The 24,686-nt window shown below is 38.9% G+C and overlaps 1 protein-coding gene across 2 annotated transcripts in view; it reads left to right on the forward strand.

Moving 5' to 3' along the window:
• Positions 1 to 24,112, forward strand: part of porb (P450 (cytochrome) oxidoreductase b) — a 35,207-nt gene extending 11,095 nt beyond the window's left edge. The window contains exons 1-15 of one of the 2 annotated variants that reach the window (XM_077611273.1): positions 2,708 to 3,324; positions 6,954 to 7,002; positions 8,743 to 8,871; positions 11,106 to 11,258; positions 14,457 to 14,581; positions 14,741 to 14,830; positions 15,029 to 15,127; positions 15,631 to 15,747; positions 15,836 to 15,954; positions 16,283 to 16,464; positions 18,334 to 18,483; positions 19,849 to 20,116; positions 20,366 to 20,511; positions 21,355 to 21,440; positions 22,800 to 24,112. In XM_077611273.1, the coding sequence (XP_077467399.1) occupies positions 3,275 to 3,324; positions 6,954 to 7,002; positions 8,743 to 8,871; positions 11,106 to 11,258; positions 14,457 to 14,581; positions 14,741 to 14,830; positions 15,029 to 15,127; positions 15,631 to 15,747; positions 15,836 to 15,954; positions 16,283 to 16,464; positions 18,334 to 18,483; positions 19,849 to 20,116; positions 20,366 to 20,511; positions 21,355 to 21,440; positions 22,800 to 22,944 (1,908 nt within the window). In that variant the 5' untranslated portion in view covers positions 2,708 to 3,274 and the 3' untranslated portion in view covers positions 22,945 to 24,112. Of the gene's footprint in view, positions 1 to 2,707; positions 3,325 to 6,953; positions 7,003 to 8,742; positions 8,872 to 11,105; positions 11,259 to 14,456; positions 14,582 to 14,740; positions 14,831 to 15,028; positions 15,128 to 15,630; positions 15,748 to 15,835; positions 15,955 to 16,282; positions 16,465 to 18,333; positions 18,484 to 19,848; positions 20,117 to 20,365; positions 20,512 to 21,354; positions 21,441 to 22,799 lie in introns of those variants that run through there. The other variant, XM_077611272.1, reaches the window with a different exon arrangement.
• Positions 24,113 to 24,686: the final 574 nt, after the last annotated feature.

A 24,686-nucleotide genomic window follows, 5' to 3' on the forward strand; every position in this document is an offset into this window, starting at 1 on the left:
AAGCATATGAAAAGTCTAATGTATTATCTAAATATATCTATACGTATATAAAAAAATGTATATCCTTTATGTACTGTACTCCCCATGAAAATAGTTACTCTCTGCTTGATTTAAATAATAATGGGGAAAACTGTTTTTTGAGCTTTAGTCCAAGTCCTCTTCGTTAGATTCGAGAGGCATTGGAACATCGATGAAATCTTCAGAGGGCGCCGTAGGTGCCACAGGGGAAGCTTCTTTCTGCACAAGGTTTTTGGCGCACAAGGAAGATGTCGATCGCCGTTTCTTTTCTTGCACAAATATGCTGTTGTACAAGGACATGACACTGTCAAGATGATTGCCAAATTTCATGGGTATGACCATGTTGTTATCAATTTCGTGGACCCGTTGTTGCAAACTGAATTCCATATTTAACATTTCCTGTGATTTCTTAAAGTAGTAAGACCACGTTCTTCATCTTTATGGCTGTCGTTGTTATGGGGAAATTCAACTTCCACTTTGCTTCTCCACTCTGTCCAGTCGTCAATTACCCGTCCAGAGAGCTTTGTTTTCTGATAAGAGCAACGACAGCAGCGCCCGGACTTAAATGGAATCTTAACTTCCAGTTTGCTCCTCCGCGGCGTCCAGCCATCTTAGCTGCCCAACGGGCTCTATTTTCGGACAAGGGCGGCGGCCGCCATAACGTCGCCCAGAGCTTTCACTTTGAAACATTTCTTGAAAATTCCACCATCAGCCCTGCAACCCTGAGGCTCCCGCTGAGCGAGCTATATTTTCGGTTTAGGTTGACGGCATCCGCAGTAAGGTCGTCCGGGGCTCGCATTTCTGAAAAAAATCCACCTTCACCGAGCCTCCCTGCCGTCCACTCCGCAGCAAGCTCAATTTTCAAATAAGTGCCATGGCGTCCACCGTAAGGGTGCCCGGGGCTCGCATTTCCCCCCAAAAATCCACCCTCACAGAGGCTCCGGATAAAAATGACAGCCACCGCCCGCTTCCCCCTCCATTTTACTTTCTCGCTGCTGAGTTGTGTGACAGTCCCGTCTTCCACCATTTTCTTAGTGGCAAGCGTCTTCCGCTTGGGAGTTTCCGCATGAATTTTGACATTTTTATGAACGTTTTTTTATACTTAATATAAAAACATGTACTGAAGATGCAAATGTTGAAGCCGCGACGTGGTGAAGGATCACAGTACTGGTACAGAGAAAATACATTTAAAAACACCAGTTTTCTGCAATCTACGCACTCCAACTGGCATTGTCTGTTTTAATTCTGCTGGTTGTGGTGAAGGCTATTGATGCCCCGAAGAGATTTGTCAGCCACTTGGAAAGATCCCACAGTACGTACTGTACTGAGACAATACCAATGACTTCAAAAGAAAGGTGAAATTGGTTCAACATTAATCACATTAGTGTAGTGTCTTGGAGTGACAAATGTGCAAAGGGGATTACTGTGTGCTCCTGGTTGTTCGTTCACATTATAATCAAACATAGCTGAACATTATTACTGATTCAGTTGTGTTCGCGTGCGACTAATTTTGTCTTCTATACCCGTATTGTGCCTTTATTGTATGTGCAGCCTAGAATGAGACAAGTATCTGATTGGCTGCAACACGACAGCTACATCCTGTCAAGTTTTATCTTGTGGCCATCATAGCTTTAGCTACCTTTGGTACCCCTCTGTGATAGCATAACTGTGGAGTTAATCCTGTTAGGGGGTCATTGAGCTTGTCAAAATGTATGTAGTCCCAGTACATTTAGTGGTCATTATTTCCCTTTTCACCCAAGGAAAAAATGTAAATGGAATTGTTTTAACCATGTGTGTTTTCGAAGTGAAATTATCCCTCTGTCATCAATCCTTAATGAAAAATTTGAATGAACACTGAAAAATCCGAATTCAAATAGATTGGATATCTATCAATCTTAATAGTAGGGAAGAGTCAAATATATTTAGATAGGACTTAGTCTTTAACTTTTTTACATTTACTTTTTTTTACAATTAAAATATTTTACATGGAGCAAATTGCTTTTCCTACCCTTTGTGTCAGAGCTTTCCCTGTTTTTTCTCTCCCACTGCAGTAGAGGATGGAGCCTTGGTTTGTTTCCACTGAACTCAAATGTAACTGACTACATTTGTAGACCCTCCCCAACCACAACACAAATGATTTAACCACCCGAAACTATGCTTTCTTGAGTGGTTGAGGTTTTCTCACTGAAAAAAACTCTTGAGTTTCTAAGCTCTCAACTTTATGTGCCAGTGCTGGTCACTAGAAGAACAACCAAAGAATTTTTTTACTTTTGTGCATCTGTGGATTGGTGGAGGTACAGGAAGGGAGCATAAAATGACACGAGTGCAACAAGGATGGTCTGCTCTCTCATTTAAGAGCGTGGCGATTACTTAACTATTTTGAAGGAGGCGTGGTCACTCTATATTTCCTGTGCTTTTGTTTTTGGCCCTGAAATCATGGGAAAGTTGCGAGACAAGCTTCTTTTGTGAGAACTCTTCAAAAGGTGGATTTTGAGGCAAAAGACAAGCAACCCTTTCTTTCTCCTGACTTACTTTTCCCCCCAATCTTTCCCCTCTCTCATGCTTTTTCTTTTGTGTATATGCGTTTGATGAGCTTCTTTGCTATTGGCCTTGTCACAAATGGAATCCTTTTATGATAAATGAGGTTGCCATAGCAATGGCGTTTCCCTCTCTCCTCCAGTGATGTGGGGGCAGGGGACAAAAAAACGACCATTCAGTTCTTTTTCCTCTTTTCTTGTTCCACTGAAGAGTGGCTTTGGTTAGTTGACTAGCCAAATCTTTAGAATGGATCTTGTAGACTTTTTCATGCTTAACACCTTTCAGGCCGAAGAGGAAAAGGGGGCGGGCTTGAGGGGGAAGGCTTCCCAGCCCCAGAGTAGTTCAGTGTGTGCTGGTGTGAGTCAAAAGTGTGGGTCTGTAGCTCTGCTACATTTTATGGGGAAAGTCAGTTTCCCACCATTGTGTCCAAACACGTACAGGGCTGTAGTGTGCATGTGTCTCAAAGACTATGAGGAACAGGCGGCATTCAGGAAGAAGCACAGGAAGAGGCTGAATCCAGATAACGCTAGAGCTTCGACGGTGAAAGCAAACTGCTCTTTGCGAAGCTTTTTAGTATCTCCCTGGACCGTGGTTGTTTTTTCTGCCCATGACTGTGGAGTGTTGACATCCTGCAATTGAAAGGAGCGTGGCAGTTCACGGCGTGGCTTTGCCTAGCCAGCGGTGGTAGTGGACCTGCTGAGCTTTAGGGCTACATGCCATGGGCTGTGTTTTCTCCCTACCAGAAGACAGGAGAGATGCTGCTGAGAGGTCAGTAATTATCTTGAGTTCATCCCAGAGAAAGATGCCTATAAAGCGGAATCAAATGGATAGTTCCGGACTCATGGCATTTGATTTTGACTGATTGGGAAGACGACCGCTACAAATATTCTGCCAAGGGTTTCTGCTGTGACACAATGTTCTAAAGAGTTGTATGAGTTGATTGTTTTTTGTTGTTTTCTTTGAAACATCAGAGTTACTTTAACTAGCCTGACAGTCATTCCACATAGCGCATTGTTTTTGCAGAAAAAAACTGGCTCGGCATCATTTTTAAAAGCTCATTATTAGTCAGTGAAAATTGTACTTATTTATCTTGTAATTTCATGTGTTGCCTTAAGACGTCTCTAACTCGGCACAAATCATTGCAGTGTTTATTTTCATAAATTCATTTCAGGGCCATTGCCATTCCATTTTGTGACAGAAAGGCAAGAATGTTAAGGGCGAGTGAAGATCTTAGAAGCATAATATTTGAAATGGCTGGAGTGCAAACCCCCAGCTTTTGATTTTCTTCTGTCCTGAGATAACTGTATTTTTTGTGTCATCAGGTTTGTTGTATTTCACGGAGACATTTCTAAGCCCATTTGATTATCTTTTAAGGCTCTATTAGATCTGACAGGATTGCTTGCACTTGAGGGCAAACGTCTACTGCTAGATTTCCATCTGGAGATATCTGTGCTCTAGAGTATAAGTGTTAACCACAGGAGCCTGTTTTATGGCATGTTTGGCATCAGATTCTCATGCCTGAATTACGTTTAATGTCGGCTGGCCAAGTCTCTGTTTTGCAGAAAAGTGAGCTCACAGTGAGCAGTTTATGATAACTTTGCATATCCGGATGACAACTACATAATATTCTGAGCTAATATTATCACTTATTACAACATAAGACATATTTTAAATTGAATTAGTTTCATTTGTTCCACGGTCGTTAATACTACCTCCAAACCCTTGAAAAATAAAAGTATACCACCAATTCTGTATGAAACATCTACGATAAGAGAATAATTTTGAAGTCATCAAAATGAATAAGAAATGCAAAAACATTTTCCCATTGGGCGGAATTACAAGTGGCAGCTGAGTAAACTTATGAACACACTCACATAAACACACAACTTAACAACTCCTGATACGCACACTGAAGAAGCAACTCCGCACACAAATCAGGAACTCACCAACAGCCAAAGCTGTTCCGTCATAGTTCTGGAAAAAGATGAAAAAGGGCCTGGAAAACGGCATTTGGTCAGACCGTCGCGCTCAAACTCTGCCGCTTCCACATTTCGTCCACCTTGAGTGCTTCGTTTCTTTGGGCGGACTTGCGCCATTTCCAACCGGCGCCCGCTAACCCTTCGCTTCACTGGCTCTTGCGTACGCAAACCTCGGTTACAGCATCATGAAAATGCATCCTCCTTATAGCCAATGGGAGGCGGAGGCCAGTGAGATTTTGGGACATAAACAACCCTACCACGACAATATAAGAATACCGGATACAGGAAGTGTATTTACGTTTCGGTGGTGTTTGGTTTCGTTTGACGTTTCAAACTTGATTTTTTTCCTGTATCTCGGAACAAAATTGGTCCCATCGAGGCTTTTCGTAACCTAAATGCATCGTATGTACAAGTGTTTGTAAGAAGAGGTACCACTGTGCTACCTCTACTTAAGAAATTGGTTCAGGAACTTGTTTCGGAACTGGGATTTTTCGTAAGAAGAGCCGTACTTTATATGGTCATTCATTCATTTTCCAAACTGCATATCATCACAAGGTTCACGAGGGAGCCTATCCCGGCTAAATATGGGCACCAGGCGGAGGACACCCTGAATTGGTGGCCAGTCAATTGCAGGGCACAAGGGGATGGAGATCCATTCTCACTCACACTTGTACCTAGGGTCAATTTAGAGTGTTAAACCAGACTACAGTGCATGTTTTGGGGATGTTGGAGGAAGCTAGAATAACCAAAGAACACCCACCCAAGCCCTGGGAGAACATGTAAACTCCACAAAGTGACCCTCCACCCCAGAACTGTGAGGTCGATGCGCTAACCTCTCACCTCCTGTCCTTTAAAAAAACTACCTTTAAGGATTACCAAAGTGTCCTAATTTTGTATGAAAGATGTGAGAAACCCACAAAAATTAGAGAAACGTATTTACTAATGTATTAAAATGAATAACAAGCATACAAAAACATTTTCTAATATTCATGCAGGAGTACAGTACAGTGTGCGGAGGAAGCTAACGATAGCACATGAACACCTGCACTTAAACACATCTAAACAACTTCAAATTATGAATTCAAAACAACTTAAATAGAATGATCTGATTGGCTAAATCCTCCTCCAAATATGCCAAATTATCAAACAGCAAGACAAATACTTTGGTTTCTTGCTACACGTTACCATTATGCAACACAATAGTGTAAACAATGCTGTGAATAAAGATCCTCTTATAGTAATGCCTTATGTAATGAATACAGTGATACCTCAACCCGACCACAATCTGTTCTCAGGTACTAGCCGGAAATCAATTTGGTAATCTTGCAAAACATTATTGCGTTTGCAAATAATTATATTTGCAATAATTGATTCTTCATGGCCAAATTTTAATTGTCATAAAACCTTTATTTGTTGCACATTGTGTTTTAATTAACGTAACTGTGTCCAATAATGTCGGTCCGTGGCTCTGAATGGGTGAATAAAAAGGAGACTTTGAAATTGTTCCTGAAAGGCAGAGAAAAAATTGTATGTTGTATCTCCCAATCGTGATTTGAAATGACAAATTTGTCAGTACCTAACACCGTTAACATATTTTCTCTGAATAGGAAGCCACAGTGGGATTCGCAATGTATATTTTTATTACCCTTTCTTCACCTACTCATAACAAAATGGCGGGGGTGTTTATAGGCTTTTAGAACCGTGGGACACATGTGTGAACTGGCATAATAAGCGTACATGTCATGAGCTGCTGGCATCTGTACAGCTACGGGTTGATGAAGCACATAGGGATGTAAATCACTAATTTCATGACAACACGATAGAACAGCAATTCTTTGGAAAACGTTTTGCTGATATTACAAAGTCTGCAATGACTAGGTTCAATTTTAGGGCCTTTAATTGAATTAATACGAAATCATGTACATATTTAAGGTCCCACAATCACCCAGGTGGTACTATACAGAATTCGATAGATCGAACTTCACTGAGTCACAGTTCAATTCTTTAAACTAAAGCGAAAAAGCGCTAAAGAACATTTTAATCTCATTTCGCTGTTTGCAATGTAGCCAGAGTCAGTAACCGGACATGATGTACGGCAGGTATTTTAAGCACTCCTATCTGTTTAGTTTCATTGCTGTGGCCACGAGCGTTTAAGTTTCATTTATATCGGGATAAATGGTTCATAAGTGTTGTGTATGGAACAATTGGTAATGTGAGTTGTGTAGGAAATTGCTTCAATACGAATACTGTCAATATAAGCCTCTGCCTTTGAACGGTCCACTTCTGTGTGCACAATCCACTGAGCTAACTTACAGTATATATTTTTGTTTTCTGGTAATATTTCTTTTTTTGTCAGTAAACTCATGGCTTTTTATTTCTTTCTAATTCACCATAAATTAAACATGTCGTCTTCCCTAGAGCCCCCACAACAAGAGAAACAAGTTTCATTGAGAAAATGAAGAAAACGGTAAGTTGTGTTTTTCCCTCCAATGTTGCCATGTACTGGTGTTGATATTGATAAAATAGTTGGTACCAATTTCATACCTGTCAACCTCTGCCAATAACTGCCCTTATAAATGATTATGATTCACCTTACAAACCCCAAAAAAACCTTACAAACACCGTACGACTCGTACGGTGTTTGTAAAGTTTTTGGGGGGTTTGTAAGGGGAATCAATCATTTATAAGGGCAGTTATCGGCAGAGGTTGACAGGTATGCAATTTAGTAATGCATTAGATAAAAACTGTTCCGTGCTTGAGTTATTCAATAACAAGAATGTATTTGTGCTATCTCTTTAGTACCCAAATGCTTTGCTTCAAGAATGTGGACCAAAAAAACAAAAATTTGACAGTGATCATGATCATTTGCAAATGATTATGCAATGGCACTCAAGATTAGACTAGCCAGATTGTTAAAATAACATGACAGTATGTTTTTGCATGAAACCAGTCTGTGGTGAAAAAAAGTTGGATCCCTCGCCTAAAATAGAAAAGGCTAGGCCAGGGGTGGGCAAACTGGTCCTCATGGGCCGCTATGTGTGCAGGTTTTTGTTCCAACCGACCTTACAGAGACAGTTTAACCAACAAGGTTTGTCCTGAAACTAGAAGCGCCTGACTGCAATCCACTGATTGCACTTATAAAATACCAGATTGGTGGAAAGGTTTTCTCTTATAGGTTGGAATGAAAACCTGCGCCCACTGCCGCCCATTGTGAAATAGTTTGCCCACCCCTGCGCTCGGTGGAGTTTTTGTGCTATTTGTCTTTTGTTGAGTATTTAATTGCTGCACTGTTCTAAACAAAAAGGCACATTATGATTATAGTATTTATACTCTTTTGTATCAAGATCCAAGAAAATGCATTTTTCCAAAGTTGACATTATTCACATTTGTGTATATTATTTGATTCACTGATACACTAAAATCCTTTTGAAAAAATAGTTGGGACAAATTAGTTTTTTTTTTTTAAATGCGATTGATCAAGATTGATTATTATATAAGCTTGCTATATTCACTCCTTCAATGTTTTAATTACTGTCGTAGAATATGATGCTGGCAACCACCCATTCTCATCATAAGTTACGTTCACACAAGGCCTATGTCCATATAATTAGTTTTTAACTTCGTAAAAGTAACTCCTATCTTGGATCACCCTGACAAACTGGCTATTTAGAGCCCCTATCTTACAAAAATGTAAACAAATATATACTAATTTGGCTCAGCCTCCATTTCACAGATTCAAAGCACATTTTAAGCAACATTTTAAACTACCACCAAGAGCATAAAAATATTTCTAGTAATTTTCTTCGGTTCTGTTTGGGAAGTTGGTAAACCTTAAGTTAGGTTTAAGTGTTTAAATATTTTCATCCGTCATGGATTCATACTTAACAAAACTGTCAACTTGTGATAAATCTTAAAACACGTGAGGTAAACTTCAACATCTCATGAGGACTTGTTATAGACTACCTCATTATTTGAAGTGAGTTAAAAGAACATACACAATGCTTAAAAATAGTTTTGGTTTGAATCTTGTGGTTTCGCAGCAAATAATTCAAAAACAATGACAATTGCGGGAAAAAATGTTGGCACGGTTAGATTTCAGTGAGAATTTGCTGGTCCATGTCGTGAATCCCTTGGCAACATTGTGTAGTTTCTATTCACACTATTTTTCTCTTTTTTTTTGGTTCATGTCAACTTAACACCTCCATAGGGAAAGAACATTATTGTGTTCTACGGCTCCCAGACTGGCACAGCAGAGGAGTTTTCCAACAGACTCTCCAAAGACGCCCAGCGCTATGGCATGAAAGGAATGGCTGCTGACCCAGAGGAATATGACATGGTAACTCAAAACTGTAGAATTTGAATTTCTTCCTTTCATTCTTCGTTTTAAAATATTGCATTTAATCATATATGATTTGATCTGAGCGAGAATGTTGAATGCAAAACTGTGCATTCCTTCTTCACTTCGTGGCTTCAACTTTCGCGGCTACACTACATCGCAGATTTTTCTCTGTGGGAAAAAACTTCATTAAAATGTGAAAACCCACGCTGAAACTCGCAAGTGGAGGCCACTCCCCTGTCTTCCGCTTGCCACAAGGAAAATGGCGGAAGACAGAGGACTCAGCCTTGAAGGAAAAAATGGTGGGCAGTGGCCATTATTTTTATCCGAAAATAGAGGTTTCTGAGTGGTTAGGAGCCGCTGTGGGGGTGGCTTTTTGTCAGAAATGCGAGCGCTGTGTGACCTTACGCGTGGCGCTTATTTGAAAATATATTTTGCTCTGGCGAATTGGACGGCAGAGAGCATAAGCGAAGGAGGATTTTTTAATTTTTTTAAAAATGAGAGTCCCTGGTGACATTATGGTGGAAGCTATCGGCCTTGTCCGAAAATAGTTATCCTATTGTGAGGACATTTGTTTGCATCATTTTGGGAATATTTTGAAGGGAATACAAACTCAAACAACCCTCCATATTGACTGAAAGTCGGTGTGGAGGCGGGGCAAAAAGAGCCAACCTGGGAGAAGAAAGGTATCAAAATGTCAAACAAAATTAGAATTAAGTTTAGTGTTCGGCACTGTTCCCTCTAAGCTGCGCGCGTGCGCAATTGCGCACTACTCTCGTCTTCTCTGCGCAGCAGAAATCCTATGGCGCGCAGTAAAAAAAAAAAAAACAGATTTTTTTTTTTTTTTTTTTTTTTTTTTTTTTTTTTTTTTTTTACCCCTTTCTTCATGATGGGCTCGGTTCTAATGTCCAAAGAGCTCCAGTATTTGTATTTAATCATTAAACGCTGTTTTCGGCTGGATTTGACCGAATTTGAGAGCATTTTGAGCCGTTTGGCGAATGGACGTATATAGACGTTTTTTTGCCTCCATCGCGATATCATCACGACATTTTACCAAGGAATTCACTTCCCTGGGCTCGGTTCTAATGTCCAAAGAGCTCCAGTATTTGTATTTAATCATTAAATGCTGTTTTAGGATGGATTTGACCCGATTGCTGTCATTTTACGGCTCGGTTCTGCTACATCTGCCCGCCCAAGAGTGCTTATTCCCGGGCTGCCATTGATGGTAGACTAACATTGATTTTTACTATAATTTGGACAACACCGGCGGCGGGCCGGATTAAAAATCCTAACGGGCCGTATATGGCCCGCGGGCCGAGGTTGAAAAACTTGTACACACACGATCCGGGGGCGGGGCGAGCGCGCGAATCCCGTTTCGGCGAAACCTCCGTTCGGCCGAATGAACGTTCGGCGGAACGTCCATTCGGCGACCTGCCCGTCTGTCAAACGTCCGTCGGCGAAACGTCTTTAGGCGAATCATCCGAGTACCGATGATGTCGCTCACACTGGTACTCAGTGCGCTCAGGGAGGTTGACTTTCTGCTCAGACCAACAAAAAATTAGAGGGAACATTGGTGTTCGGTTCGATTAAACTTATTTTTGAGTGTGTCTGCATCGTAAGCCAAGTTTATTTAAATTTGTTTGTTATGTTACGAAGGCTTTGCCAAGCAAAAAGCACCCCCCCCCCCCCCCCCCCCTCTCTGTCCGTCTCTCTCTCTCTCCCCCCTTCAAAATCCGGATAATTTTAGTACTATTAAACACATTTTAGTAATATTAAACCACTAGTTATGTGTTACTTTGTTAATAGATGGCGAATTAGAACAAATAAAAAAAATCCAATCCAATATCCTGTTTTTGGTGTTTTTTCAGAGGGTTGGAACGAATTCATTTGTTTTTAAGTTCATTTCAATGTGAAACGTTCGTTTGAGTTACGAGAAAAACGACATACGAGCTCAGTCCCGGAACGAATTAAGCTCGTATCTCGAGGTACCACTGTACATGTATTGTGGTAGTCATAATGGGGATGATCCTACTTCGCGGTTTTTCGTTTATCGTGGCCATGTCTGGTCTATACATTAATCGCGATATTCGAGGGATTACTGTACTACTAAATACATTTAACACTAGGGTGACGTCTGAATTTTCCAGAACTATGTACAACACATTACACATTTATTCACATCACAATTGTACCACTTGTTATTCACAGCTGTCTGTCTCTGTCATGCTCCCCAGGGTGAACTCTCTCGTTTGTCTGAGATCAAAAACTCGCTAGCTATATTTTGCATGGCCACCTATGGAGAAGGAGACCCAACAGATAATGCCCAGGATTTCTATGATTGGCTGCAAGAAAATGATGATGAGGACCTTTCTGGACTCAATTTCACGGTGAGGTTTATGATAGAATTAGCATTGCTCTAAACATTTGCTCTTTAAGCTTTTATTTGTGGCCTCTAAAGTTTGCTCGATTCTGAAGCTGCTTAATGTTTTTATGTGTTTTTCCTCTCTTCGAAGAGTTGCTGTAGTTTGTGAAGAATTCAAACAATTTCCTACTAACTGTTATTTTTATCCCATCGGGAAGGATATGCTAGATTTATAGTCACGCTGCCACTGAGATGATTTTCATAGACACAGGCTGCTGTTCATCTTGGAGTTTTTTGACATGTTTTTGCAAAAGATTTACATGAGATTTTATTGGCCATGAATGCAATTTCCTTTGTTTTTGGCCTTCAAGTTGTACGTCAATGCAAATGATGCATTCCAGCCATACAAATGTTTCTTACCATAAAGCACCTTCTGAATATTAAACATACAAAGAAGAAATGTTTATTTACTATAGACAGGGACTTCCAAATTTAAAAAAAAAAGTTACAAACTAATTTTCTAATTCAGCAACAGAACATAAACCGTCTAAATCGCTCAAAATGTCTAAGTTTAAAATTCTATTTCATTTTTTAAGTGTCCAAAAGAGATAACAGAAAATTGAGAAACATAGCGACAATCTGGAGAAAAGGCAGCTGAGGAGAAGTTATGATGCAAACTTCAAGATGATGGTGATAAATTAGTCTTCAAACAATTGCAAAGCGGCTGTGAAATGTGGTGTCACAGAGTGTAATGTATGGAGAATGGAGAGCTCAAAAAGATCGCCTAAAATGCTCTCAGTCAGAGAAAAGCTTTCCGTGGTCCTCAGAGCAGCCGCTTCCAATAGCCCGACAGGAGGGTGTGCGCGTAAATGGATGAGAAACGAAAGGACGGGATGCCCACCAGCAGAGCTGTCATTCAGCTCAAAGCAATGGAAATAGCCAAAGAGGTAAACATACCGAGCACCGACTTCAATGCAAGCCTTGGCTGGTGTGAAAGAATGATGCGGCGTAACAGATTAACGCTGCAACGCAGAATAAGTCTAGCCCAGCGCCAGCCCTATGACTGGAGGGAGGCTGTTGTCTTTTCACCCCTATGTAACCAACTTAAGGAAAAGCACTCTTACCCACTGGATCAGATTGGCAATGGTGATCAGACACCTGTGGTTTTTGACATGCCAACACCTGTCATTCACTGTGCACAAGAAAGGTGAGAAATCTGTTATTATAAAATTCACTGGAAATGAGAAGAGGCGTGTTCCTGTCATGTTAGCCAGCCTCGCAGATGGAACCAAATTCCCTCTGTGATTTTAAAATGTAAGAGGGCACCTAAGGAGGCGATGCCAGATGGCATTATTGTACATGACCAGGAAAAGAACTGTATGGGACCCAAGCTTGACAGCGTGACTGACTAAGTTGTGTGGGGCAAACGGCATGGAGGGCTCAGATAAAAAAAGGCACATGCTCATTTTGGATTTGAAGGCGATGAACGGTGACTTAGTGATCATTCAGGGGGGAATGGCAGGTTAGCTGCAGGTGCTGTATGTTGTGGTTAGCAAACCATTCAAAGACAATCTGCGAAAGAAATGCACAGAGTGGCTCCTGTCTGGTGATAACGCAATCACACCAACTGGAAAGATTCAGTTGCTTCCGGTACGTTTGCTCTGTGAGTGGATCTTCGACGCATGGGATGCAGTTTCCCCAAAGAGCATTAGCCAAGGGTTTAATAAACATTGCATATCAAATGCCCTGGCAGTGAAGATTGGATTGCATAACTTTATTCATCCCGTATTCGGGAAATTTCATTGTGACAGTAGCAAGAAAAGGCATAGTTATAAGTTAGACAGTACAGTCGCAAAGGCCGCAGAACAACAAAGCAAAAGCACAAAGTACAAAGCAAATCAAAGTCAATGGGATCATTAAGAATCACCAAATCCCAAATCAAATCATTAAGACAGAAAAGTCTATGGGAGTAGCCAGTGGACGGGAGTGAGGACAGTGACACTGAGCACAGCGAGGCAGAGGATGTTTGTAAGTAGTAATGTTGTGACATAACAGATCTCAGCTACTCAAGTTAAATCAGATTGCATAATTGTATTGCAATGTTTTTCCTTACTCAGATTCGTTTCAAGACTCAAATATATTGTTATAATTTGTTTCAGATGTACTATAATTATTTTATGTATAAAAATTAAATTTGGTGTTCAAAAACTTGAGTCTTGAAAAAGAGGTGGTCGTCTTATATTCGGGCCAATACAGTATGTGTGTGTGTGTGTGTATGTATATGTGTGTGTATATATATATATATATATATATATATATATATATATATATATATATATATATATATATATATATATATATAAGAAGTAAATGTTGCATTAACATCTGCCTATTTATCCTGTTGTTCTCCAATTAACCAGTTTTACTTAAAAGTATGTTTGTTCTTGGTTTCTGATCATTTCAAAATTGCCCTCCCAAAACTGCCACTTATCCTCCAGTGCGACCTAAATATACTATTTCCTCTTCATTGTGCATTATTTGGCTGGTGCGACTTATAGTCTGAAAAATAAGGTACTATATCAATGTAGCGTCAAACAGGACAGCTTTGTTGGGCTTTCTAATAGTTTATCTGCAAACGAAAGCACAGAACATGACTACTATTCGCTATCTCCTCCACCCCTACCTCTCTCATTCCAGTCATACACAAGGACAAACCCGAAAACACAACATCTACCAAAAACATTTGCAACAGGAAAGGGATTTTTGCGCAAATGTTTAACGTTAGCCTGGACACAGCGAAAAAAATCCCAGCTATACTCCTGGTGCACAAACACAGACGAGCATTATGCAATAGCTAAGCAGAAACACTGATGCTGGGCAGACGAGCCATGGGTGTCATAAAGTCGAAATGTCATAGGTCAAGGGCATCGTAACCAGAGAAATCCCTGTTTATTCTTTTGTGCACTTTAATATTGAATTGCTTTATTCTTTTCCCCTGTTAATTTATTTAAGATGAAAAATATAATTTCCCCATGATTCAACTTCTTTTTTTTTTTACTATCAACAAACTAGTGACAAATTAGAGACTTATGTAAAGTCATGAAGACATTAATTTCAATAGCACACTGCGTGCACTTCAGATGACCTGTATTACAGGATATGAGCAGCTTGCTCCATTAAAACCATATGTTGCCCATGTCTGATCTGGATTATTTGCCTGCAGGTATTTGCTTTAGGCAACAAAACATATGAACATTACAACGCCATGGGGAAATATGTTGACAAAAGGTTGGAAGAACTTGGAGCCAAGCGCATTTTTGACCTCGGTTTAGGAGATGATGATGGCAAGTAAGTGAGCACATAGTGTGTGTTTAAATTGTATAAATTATATGTATCTTTTATCAGAGTGATTTTGATGGTTGAAGTATTGTTTTGTAAATATTTTAGAACAGAAACTGAATACTTCTTTTTGTTCTCTGACCTTATATTTTTGTTTTATTTTGTTAGCTTGGAAGAGGACTTTGTTTCGTGGCGAGAGCAGTTTTGGCCTGCTGTTTGTGAGCACTTTGGAGTGGAAGCCTTAGGTGATGACTCAAGGTGAATCTCAATTCTTTAATGATATTTTAATTATTTGTGTTCTTTTGACAAGACTGTCACTGTCAAATAGCCCGTATGTTAGACATACTGTTACCAAGAGGCAATTTTACTCTTGCATTATTCCATGCTGGATTTTTTTTGTATCTGTAGTTTGTTATTTAAAGTTTTACTTAAAGTTCCTCCTTTATTGTCACATAGCATACGGCAGTATGAGCTCAAGGAGCACACAGACATCAACATGAATAAAGTGTTCACTGGAGAGATTGGCCGTCTGAAGAGTTTCGAGATCCAGAAGCCGTAAGTACTGTAGCAGACATTGGTCTCTTGCTCAGTTTATTCTAGGTCAGTAAAAGCTTGCTGCCTCCTAGTGGACTTACTCAACAAATTTAGGGTGTTTTCTTTAGAAATGTATTAAATATAATTGCCCGAGTACAGGGGTGGCGAACACGTGGTTCTCGAGCCGCATGCGGCTCATGGCCAACATGAATGCGGCTCTTTGCGTCTTATCGTATTTTGTATATACCGTGTCTCTTTGCCTTAATTCATGTTTCTCTTAATGTCTCTCTTAAAACACACTCAAGTTCATCAGCGTCCATTAAAAACAAATAAAATATATTTAAAAAATAATTTGGCAGATTGAATTTTTTTTATGCTGCTTCTGACATAAGGTGTGGGTATTTGACTATCACAGTTTAAAATGTTTGCTTTTTGTGTCTAACTTGTTCGCCACCCCTGCCCTAGTATAATGTGAAAGTGGTAAATCACAGTTTCAAGCTAAAGTAGTGAACTCTTCTTTACAGACCATATGATTCTAAAAATCCATTTTTGGCCCCAGTCACTGTCAACCGTAAACTCAATAAAGGTGGTGAGAGGCATCTAATGCACCTGGAATTGGACATTTCAGGCTCTAAGATCAGGTAAGAATTTTGAGCTCCTCTGGTATATAAACATCATTCACTACTTTTTCTCTTGGACAAAACATCTTGTAATATTCTGTGATTGCAGGTACGAGTCAGGAGACCATGTGGCTGTTTTCCCTACAAACGAAGCGGCACTGGTGAATAAGCTGGGCCAAGTCCTTGGCGTGGACCTTGATGTAGTTATCTCGCTAAACAACCTTGATGGTATGGCATTGAAAGCATTCTGCTTTCACTAACTCCTCCCTCTAATCAGTCGTAAAGTATTTCTCTGATATATCGTCTTCTACAATAAGCTTACTCATAATTACAGCAATTGTGTTACTTGGGTAGTAATTTGCACTACGTATATTTACTACTGGTAGAACAATGAAGTAAAAAAATTCGAGTGTTTTTTTGACAACTGCACACATAAGATGATGGAAAGTAGTTGCATTAACATGTGTAATTAGATAATTTAATAGAATATTTAATTACACTACGTATAGTGTCTGTGGTTTGACTAATGATACTTATCATTTAATGCTTTTTCCAGAGGAATCCAATAAAAAGCATCCCTTCCCTTGTCCTACAACGTACCGCGCGGCTTTGACTCACTACCTCGACATTACACACCCTCCTCGCACCAATGTCCTTTATGAGCTGGCGCAGTATGCATCTGATCCCAAAGAACAGGAAAATATGCGCAAGATGGCCTCCTCCTCCCCTCAGGGCAAGGTCAGTATGGCTACTGGGAAAAACAAAATAGGTGGAAATTAATGCTGTACACTAAAATGGTATTAGCCACCCGATAGTGCAGTGGTTCTTCGGCTTGCCTTTGGTGCGGGCAGTCTGGGTTCAATTCCCACTCACTGGCAGTGTGAGTGGTTGTCTGTCTCTCTGTGTCCCATGACTGTCTGGCGACCAGTCTAGGCTCCAGCAACCCCTGCAACCCTTTCGAGGATGGGCGGTATGGTAGATGAATGAATAAAATGGTATGAATCATCCACTTTGAAACGTGATCATGGTGCACTGGGCTGTGATGCAAAATTAAATGACTTTTTTTTAAGTCATAATTTTGAAATTATTTTGAATGAGAAAACATGAAGCAGTTTTTTTGGCCAAAAAAGACAAAAATAAGCCACTTCAAATGGAGAGAAAAAAAGAAGGATCCTTTAGTCCAAAAGTTATAGTACTGTATTTTCCGGACTATAAGTCGCACTTTTTTCGTAGTTTGGCTGGGCCTGCAACTTATACTCGGGTGCGACTCATGTCTTATTTTTTCCCTCTGACCTCCAACATCTAATTTTGTGTTTTTAGGCTGTAGTTATGAAGAAGAAAAAACTGTTAATATATTACATTAACCAGGCACCAATTTTCTCTATTGTTCACTATTTTACTATTCTTTATACATTTAATGTTAGTTTTTGTTTTTTGATAAATTAGAAAAACTGCTCCCTAAAAATGCAACTTATACTCCAGTGCGACTTAAATATTTTTCCCCTCTCATTGTGCATTCTTTGGCTGGTGCAACTTATAGTCTTTATTTTACTTTAGTTTTTATCTTTAGTCTCTTAACACAAAATCAGTCTTGTGTCTAGAACTTGGGATGGATCACTGCCATCACTGACCTACGGTGGTCACATTCAGACCTAGTACATACAACTAATGATGTCCTGATCAGATACTTTATCAATATTGGCGCCCAATCCAACCATTTTTTTAGTATCAGACTGTATCAAATTTAGTCACAAGATCGGCGCCGATCCACAAGTCCCATGTGTTTCAGTACTAACGTGCTTTTCAGCTGCTGTAAATCAAATCACTAGGCAAACATGTCCGTTGGGTGGAGCTAGATCTCTTTAGAAACTAATGACAGTAACAGATCGTGTAATTGTGTAATCAAAGCATTTTTTGACTTTAGTACAAACAAAGTGATTTATCATTTACTGGTTATATTATATATTGCATTTATTTTACTGGTCTAAAAATATGGGCATCGATCGTATTGGCAAAATATCTCGAGAAAATTTGGATTGGATCGGAAATCAAAGTCCATATCGGGACATCCCTACATTCAAATTTAGAGTCAAACCCATTTTTGTCACAGGTTGGACGTTACAATTTGCCATGGATGGCCATTATGACTGTAGATGTATGATCCCCTTATAGACTCATATTGTAAATAGCTGGTTTTCAAATCAGAAGCCAGTAAAAAAAAAAATCCCCCGCAACTATTCAATGAAGTGGCAACCCCCTGAGTATGCCACTATCCAGTAAATTTACTGTACATGTTTTTGAAATGTCAACTACTTCTAAAGGAGTCACACAATTACATGGGGAACATTTAAGTCTGAACGAAAAATGCTTGAGGCTAAATCAGATTTGAACCAAAGACATCTTTGCTGTGGTGTGACAATGCTAACCACTAGGGTAATTGTGCTGCGTACATTTCCTATCCTGTCAAAGAAAACAAGTGTATTTTTCCATATTGTATTTTTTTATTGTTCTGCCTTGTAACCTAAAGCTTTTAAAATCACCTTTTCGTTCCTCTATGTTTAGGTTCTGTTTCATGGTTGACGGTCTTTTTGTTTTTCCTTCATTCAGGCACTCTACCATAGTTGGGTGTTGGAGCCCTCGAGAAATATTCTAGCCATTTTAGAGGACATGCCCTCTTTAAGGCCCCCCATTGACCACCTCTGTGAACTGTTGCCTCGTCTCCAGGCTCGCTACTACTCCATAGCCTCTTCCTCTAAAGTAAGTCTCTCTTTATCATCAACAAAATGAGCGGAGCACTTTATTTGTATATATGCAAACAGTAGTGAATTGAATTGAATGCTTTTATTGTCATTATACAAGTATAATGAGATTTAAAGCTTCACCAAGTGCACAAATAACAACAACAAACAAATAAATTAATTAATAAATAAGTACAGTAATACCTCGACATACGAGCAATTTGAGATACGAGTAAAATTTTGAGCAAATATTTATCTGGAGATACGAGGCAAATTTTAATAAACGAGCATACAGCGAACGCGAGAGGCTGCTCATTAGAACATCATGGGCACTGTCTTTTTGGTCGCAACTCCCTTGTGTAATGTCTCTACGAGCACTGGGCGGAGCATTGCATTTTTTCTGTGTTTTTTTTCCCGTTAGTCAGTGCGAATAGCGGAGCGATCGCTAATACGAGAGTAGTATAAACTACTTCTCGTTGGCAAGTGGTCGTGCGTTATCCTATTGTGTGCATCATTTTCGGAATATTTTGAAGGGAAGACAAAATCATACAACCCTCGATATTGACTGAAAGTCAGTGTGGAGGCGGGGCAAAAAGAGTCAACCTGGGAGAAGAAAGGTATAAAAATTTAAAACAAAATTAGAATTAAGTTTAGTGCAAAGATAGATTCAACTTATTTTTGAGTGTCTGCATCGTAATCCAAGTTCATTTAAATTTGTTTATGTTATGTTACGAGCGCGTTGCCGTGCAAAAAGTCTGTCCCTCACTTTCTCCCCTCCACGAAATCCGTATAATTTTAGTACAATTAAACACATTTTAGTATTATTAAACCACTAATTATTTGTTACTTTGTTAATAGATGGCGAATTAGAACAAATAAAAATGTTTTTCCAATCCAATATCCTCTTTTTGGTGTTTTTTCAGAGGGTTGGCACGAATTAATTTGTTTTAGTTCATTTCTATGGGAAACGTTCGTTTGAGTTAAGAGTAAATTGAAGTACTGTACAAGCTCAGTCATGGAACGCATTAAGCTCGTATCTCGAGGTACCACTGTAGTCACATAATAAGTAGTCAACGACATAAGTAAGGAAGTGCACAAACAACAACAACAAATAAATAAATAATAGTAATAATAATAAACAATCAATAATTAAGTCATAAATAAATAGTTAACATAATAAGCATTCAACAACATAAGTAGTCTACATGTACATCTACATCTACATGTACATCTAGTCGGCATGAACAAGTGATTACATAAATAAGTAGGCACAAAGGTGACTAAAGTGGTTAGAAACCTATGGAGTTTTGGTGCAAGTACAAGATAAGTTTTGATTCGGTCCTCCTAGGTGCAGAACTCGAGTTAAATATGGTTTGTTTCATAGGTTCACCCAAACAGCATCCACATTTGTGCCGTGGTGGTGGAGTACAAGACCAAGACAAACCGAATCAACAAGGGTGTCGCTACTAATTGGCTGAAGAACAAGCTGGTCACAGACAATGGCCACAAATCTACAGTTCCCATGTATATCCGCAAGTCTCAGTTCCGTCTACCCTTCAAGGCCAGCGTCCCGGTTATCATGATTGGTCCTGGGACTGGAATTGCTCCCTTCATGGGCTTCATCCAGGAGAGGGGCTGGCTCAAACAGCAAGGTATTTATAGTTAACCGGTGGCCTTGTTTGTCTAAGGTTTTTTTAAATGAGGTCTATCCGAGGTTAGAATGATGAAATGTGTAGTTTGGTGTAAGTGGAACAGTTTGTTCTACCTTAACACATGTGTTGACGTAGCAATCTGTCCACCTCAACAAACAAGGGACTCTGTGTAAAATCAGTCAAGAAATGGGATCTTTGAAGAAATAGTGGACACAATGTTAATGTTTGGTCTCTGCTGTCTGTGTTTAGGAAAGGAAGTTGGCGAGACGGTGTTGTTCTATGGGTGTAGATATAAGAATGAAGATTATCTCTACCAAGAGGAGCTGGAGTCGGCTGAGAAGAATGAAGTTCTAACTAGGCTTAATGTTGCCTTCTCCCGAGACGAGGAGAAAAAGGTACAATCTCATCACTTGCTTGTTCATGTTATAAAGTTTTCTCAGATCATTGCAAAATAAACCTCATTCTTGTGAAATGTGGTTTATTTTTTGTGTGTGTTCTACATACCGTACATTGTTCAAACCATACTTTTTAAGACTTTATTTACAAACTGGATTTTTAAAAAGTTGAGATGCTACACAGATTGTGACTGAAATCTGAATGCAGTGATTTGGGAGTGCCGAAAGTTTTATTCTAAATAAAACAGATGTCGGATGTCAAACTGAGAAAAATATACCGTTTTAAGGGTAAAATATGTTATTTCAAATTTCACAGTGTCAAACAATGTCGAAGTTGGCACAGGTTGAAATAAGACAGTGGAAAAGATCAATTGCAGCTTTAACGGACAGCTAGCTGAAAGACCAATTAGCACTTATTGGGTTCATTGCCCACCTGATTCAGTATAAAAAAAGAGCTTGGTGACTGCATTTCTCGGAAGCCAAGATGGGTAGAGGGTGAAATTCAAAATCAACTCAATTTTCCCTTAAAATAATACTTTTCCCCCCTATCATTTTAAATTTTCGATTGATCATCTGTTCTATTTGGGATAACATTGAAATTGAGCTCTTCCACGTCTTTGCATTCAGTTATTATTCGCCATTTGGCTGCTATTCTTTGTAATTTCCTGTTTTTATGGTCTTTTTAATCTGCAACTACATTTTAATATTTTTTTTCTCATTTTCAATATTATTTGTGATTATCTTTGTGAATCATTTCACGAAGTTGTTTGACAAATGTGCAATACAAATAGTTTACTGACATAATTTCTGTTTTTTTTCTCCGCCCTATTTTCTACACACAAGGTATATGTTCAACATCTCTTGAAGAAAAATAAGGAGAACATCTGGAAGCTCGTTCATTCAGAAAATGCCCATATCTACATTTGTGGGTAAGTTAATTCATTGCTCATTTATGGGCTGAATAATTTAAAGATTTGTGTGTGTGTTATTTTTGCTTTGTGCCAGGATAAGTAATCATAAATAAATAGGAAAATTGAAAAATGGCACTATTTACATTAGGGTACTTGTGCTGCAAAAACAGTATCTTTAGGGCATGTAAACCCTCTAGTGGTGTCGAGAGTCTCATATGTAGTCGCTACCCTCAACTGGGCTCTCATTCTATCTCATATAATTACAATAAAAACATTCAATTCAATTCAATTGGCTGTCTCACAACAACCACTATCCATGTTTCAAGATGCTTACATACCTGTCATCCTCGGCTAAATGCTCGCTTTATTAAGGATTGCAATTCCCCTTATTAACTGATTTAAAAAATGTACAAATCCAACGCGACACATATTTACACGAACACGCACACACAGGGCACCCCTAAAAGTCTAAAATGACTCGAGATACGAAAAAGATACAAGTTACGAAATCCCCCAAGAAGTGAATGCATTTCCTTATCCGTTATTTTATTTGGAACATATTGTCGCGGATGCCTTGATTCTCACTTTAAAACATTGCTAGCCTCTACTGGGCTCATTTTATCGCTCTCATTCTATCTCATATAATGACAATAAAAGCATTCAATTGAATTAAATTCAATTGGCTGTCTCACAACAACCACTATCCGTGTTTCAAGATTCTCTCTTACATACCTGTCCACCTCGACTAAATGCCCCCCTTATTAAGCGATTAAAAACCGTACAAATCCAACGCGGCACATATTTTCACGCACATATTGCATGCACATAGGGCACCCATAAAAGTCTAAAATGTATGTAGCACTACAAACTGGATGGCTTTCGGCCCTGGTAGAACGGTCTCTTGCCGTCATCTGGTGGACAAACACGACTAAGTCTCCCAATATAACGGCCGCGGAGGGAACTATTTCAGCGACGCAGGGCACTTTTTCACAGGCATTTTCGGCTATTATATTCATTTTAAGACATTAATAAATCATTTCCTTATAATGTTTTTCCCATTTTTGTGTGTTTGCTCACAACTTTCATACAAAATTGGGACACAATGATCAATTTTAAAGGGTTTAGTTGTTAGTTGTAAAAGGATTGTGGAACGAATTAGAGAATTTACATATAAAGTACACCTCTACTTACGAGATTTTCAAGTTACGTAAAAAGTTCTGTAACCAAATAATTTTGTAAGTAGAGGTACGACTGACTGTACGGGTAAATCGACATACAAGCTCGGTCCCGGAACGCATTAAGCTTGTATCTCAAGGTGTTACTGTACTGCATTTTTGGGAGCATCATTTTTATTTTATTTTTTATTTTACTTTAAAGGGATGCAAGGAACATGGCAAAGGATGTGCAGACTGCCTTTTATGAGATAGCAGAAGAGGTTGAAGGCATGACACGCACCCAAGCTACAGACTACATAAAAAAACTGATGACCAAGGGACGCTATTCACAAGATGTGTGGAGTTAAAACTCTCAAACCGGGCTCTTGTCTTACGAATTGAATACGTGTTTAATTTGTGGCATATTTTTTTAAGAGATTTTATTTTATTGTGACTGAATAGAATAATATTTAACAGTCTTTCCTTTTTTCATCCTGGTTTATGAAGCTAATGGTGGAAGGCCTACCTCTGCAGGTTATCTAGTAAACCCATTGCACAGCTTTATGATCCTACTCATCTATATTTTCTAACTGGTTAACCAGCACTTGTCTTTCAGTCTTCTAAAGCACTGTGCAGGTTCCCTGTGCTGTTAAATTTGACTGGTCGAGTCATGTATATTCATCTGGATGATTTTGAGGGTTTTAAACTTTAAATAGAGATAAGATGCAAATCAATTTACTCAAATTCAAATATTGATGATGATGCATTAAATGAGTCCATTTGCAATGTTACACCCCTCACAATGTTAATGTCAACACTAGAGAATGAATCCTGGCATACCACTATACAGAAGTTTCCTTTGAATATGAATATACTATGAAATATACAAATTTTGAGGGAAATATTTTGTAGTTCAAAGGTGTAATATAATGTTCAGGTTCATATTTGATGAATTTTTACTGCTTAGTATAATCAGTGATTAATTTCAGATGCAGGTAATTGTTGCAAAGGCGATTGCCGTTTCTATTTTATTTCATGCAAGCATGTATTTTTGAAAAGGTATGAATATGTATAGGTGTCATGTTTGAGCATTTAAAATCTGATCTGCAGCAATATCTGGCTTTTTTATGCATTTGACTGAAAAACAGTACGGTTTATCCAGTGTCAATAACAGCTGGCTGTACATTTTACTGGATCTGATGTATATATTGTCCAGTAGCTTGTGAGCAATGTGGAGTGAATGTTTCTGATCATAGTCTGTGTTTTCCCATACAACATTGATGGTTAACATGGATTTGAAGAGTAAATGTTGCAATTCTACTTGCCAGCTAGACTACAACCTGTGCCTTTTCAACACTGCCTTACATAATGCATTTGTAAATGTCACATAACTGTATTTTCTTTTTGAATCTTCTATGTACACTAACATGAGACTTTACTCATTGCTGTCACTTTTGTCCATTCCTTTTTTCGATGAAATTGTTTGGATCACAAGGCCTGCCTTTTTATATGTAAATGAATAAAAATTGAATAATGTGTCAGTTTAATTTATGTAATACCATTCATCTGCACTAAGTTTGATCAAAAATGCTGCAGGTCGTATTTACAGACATGTCACATGAGTGGCTGAAATAAACCAAAATATACACCCGTCACCCTACTGAGAATACACTCGTAGTCAAACGTTTACATACACTCGACAAATGGTGTCATAGCTCTCTTGCACTTCTAGTTATTTCTACAGCTTTTGATTCCATCCTGATTTAGCCATTCTATTAGCACGTGTGTGTTTAGAGTTCTTTTATTTTTGTGTGTGTTTTAGTTGGATCTTGGGTGCAATGTTTCTGTTCTATTCCAATCACGTTGAGATAAAACCTGAGTCGTAGAAATAACTGGTAAGCGTATTGTAATATATTCTTTTTAATGGATGTAAACATTTGACCACAACATTATCCCTGTTGTGCACCAATTATGACTTTTTTTTATTTTATTTCAAACTTATAGAGCACTGATTTAGCTCATTGGCTGCTATTGGCAGTGTTGGTTTTTTCGTCCCTCCCAGTCAAAATGGATTAAACTAAACGCTCTCATTGTCCAAAAAGAGAAAGAA

This window comes from Stigmatopora argus, chromosome 10 (assembly GCF_051989625.1).
Source record: "Stigmatopora argus isolate UIUO_Sarg chromosome 10, RoL_Sarg_1.0, whole genome shotgun sequence".
Classification (NCBI taxonomy): Eukaryota; Metazoa; Chordata; class Actinopteri; order Syngnathiformes; family Syngnathidae; genus Stigmatopora; species Stigmatopora argus.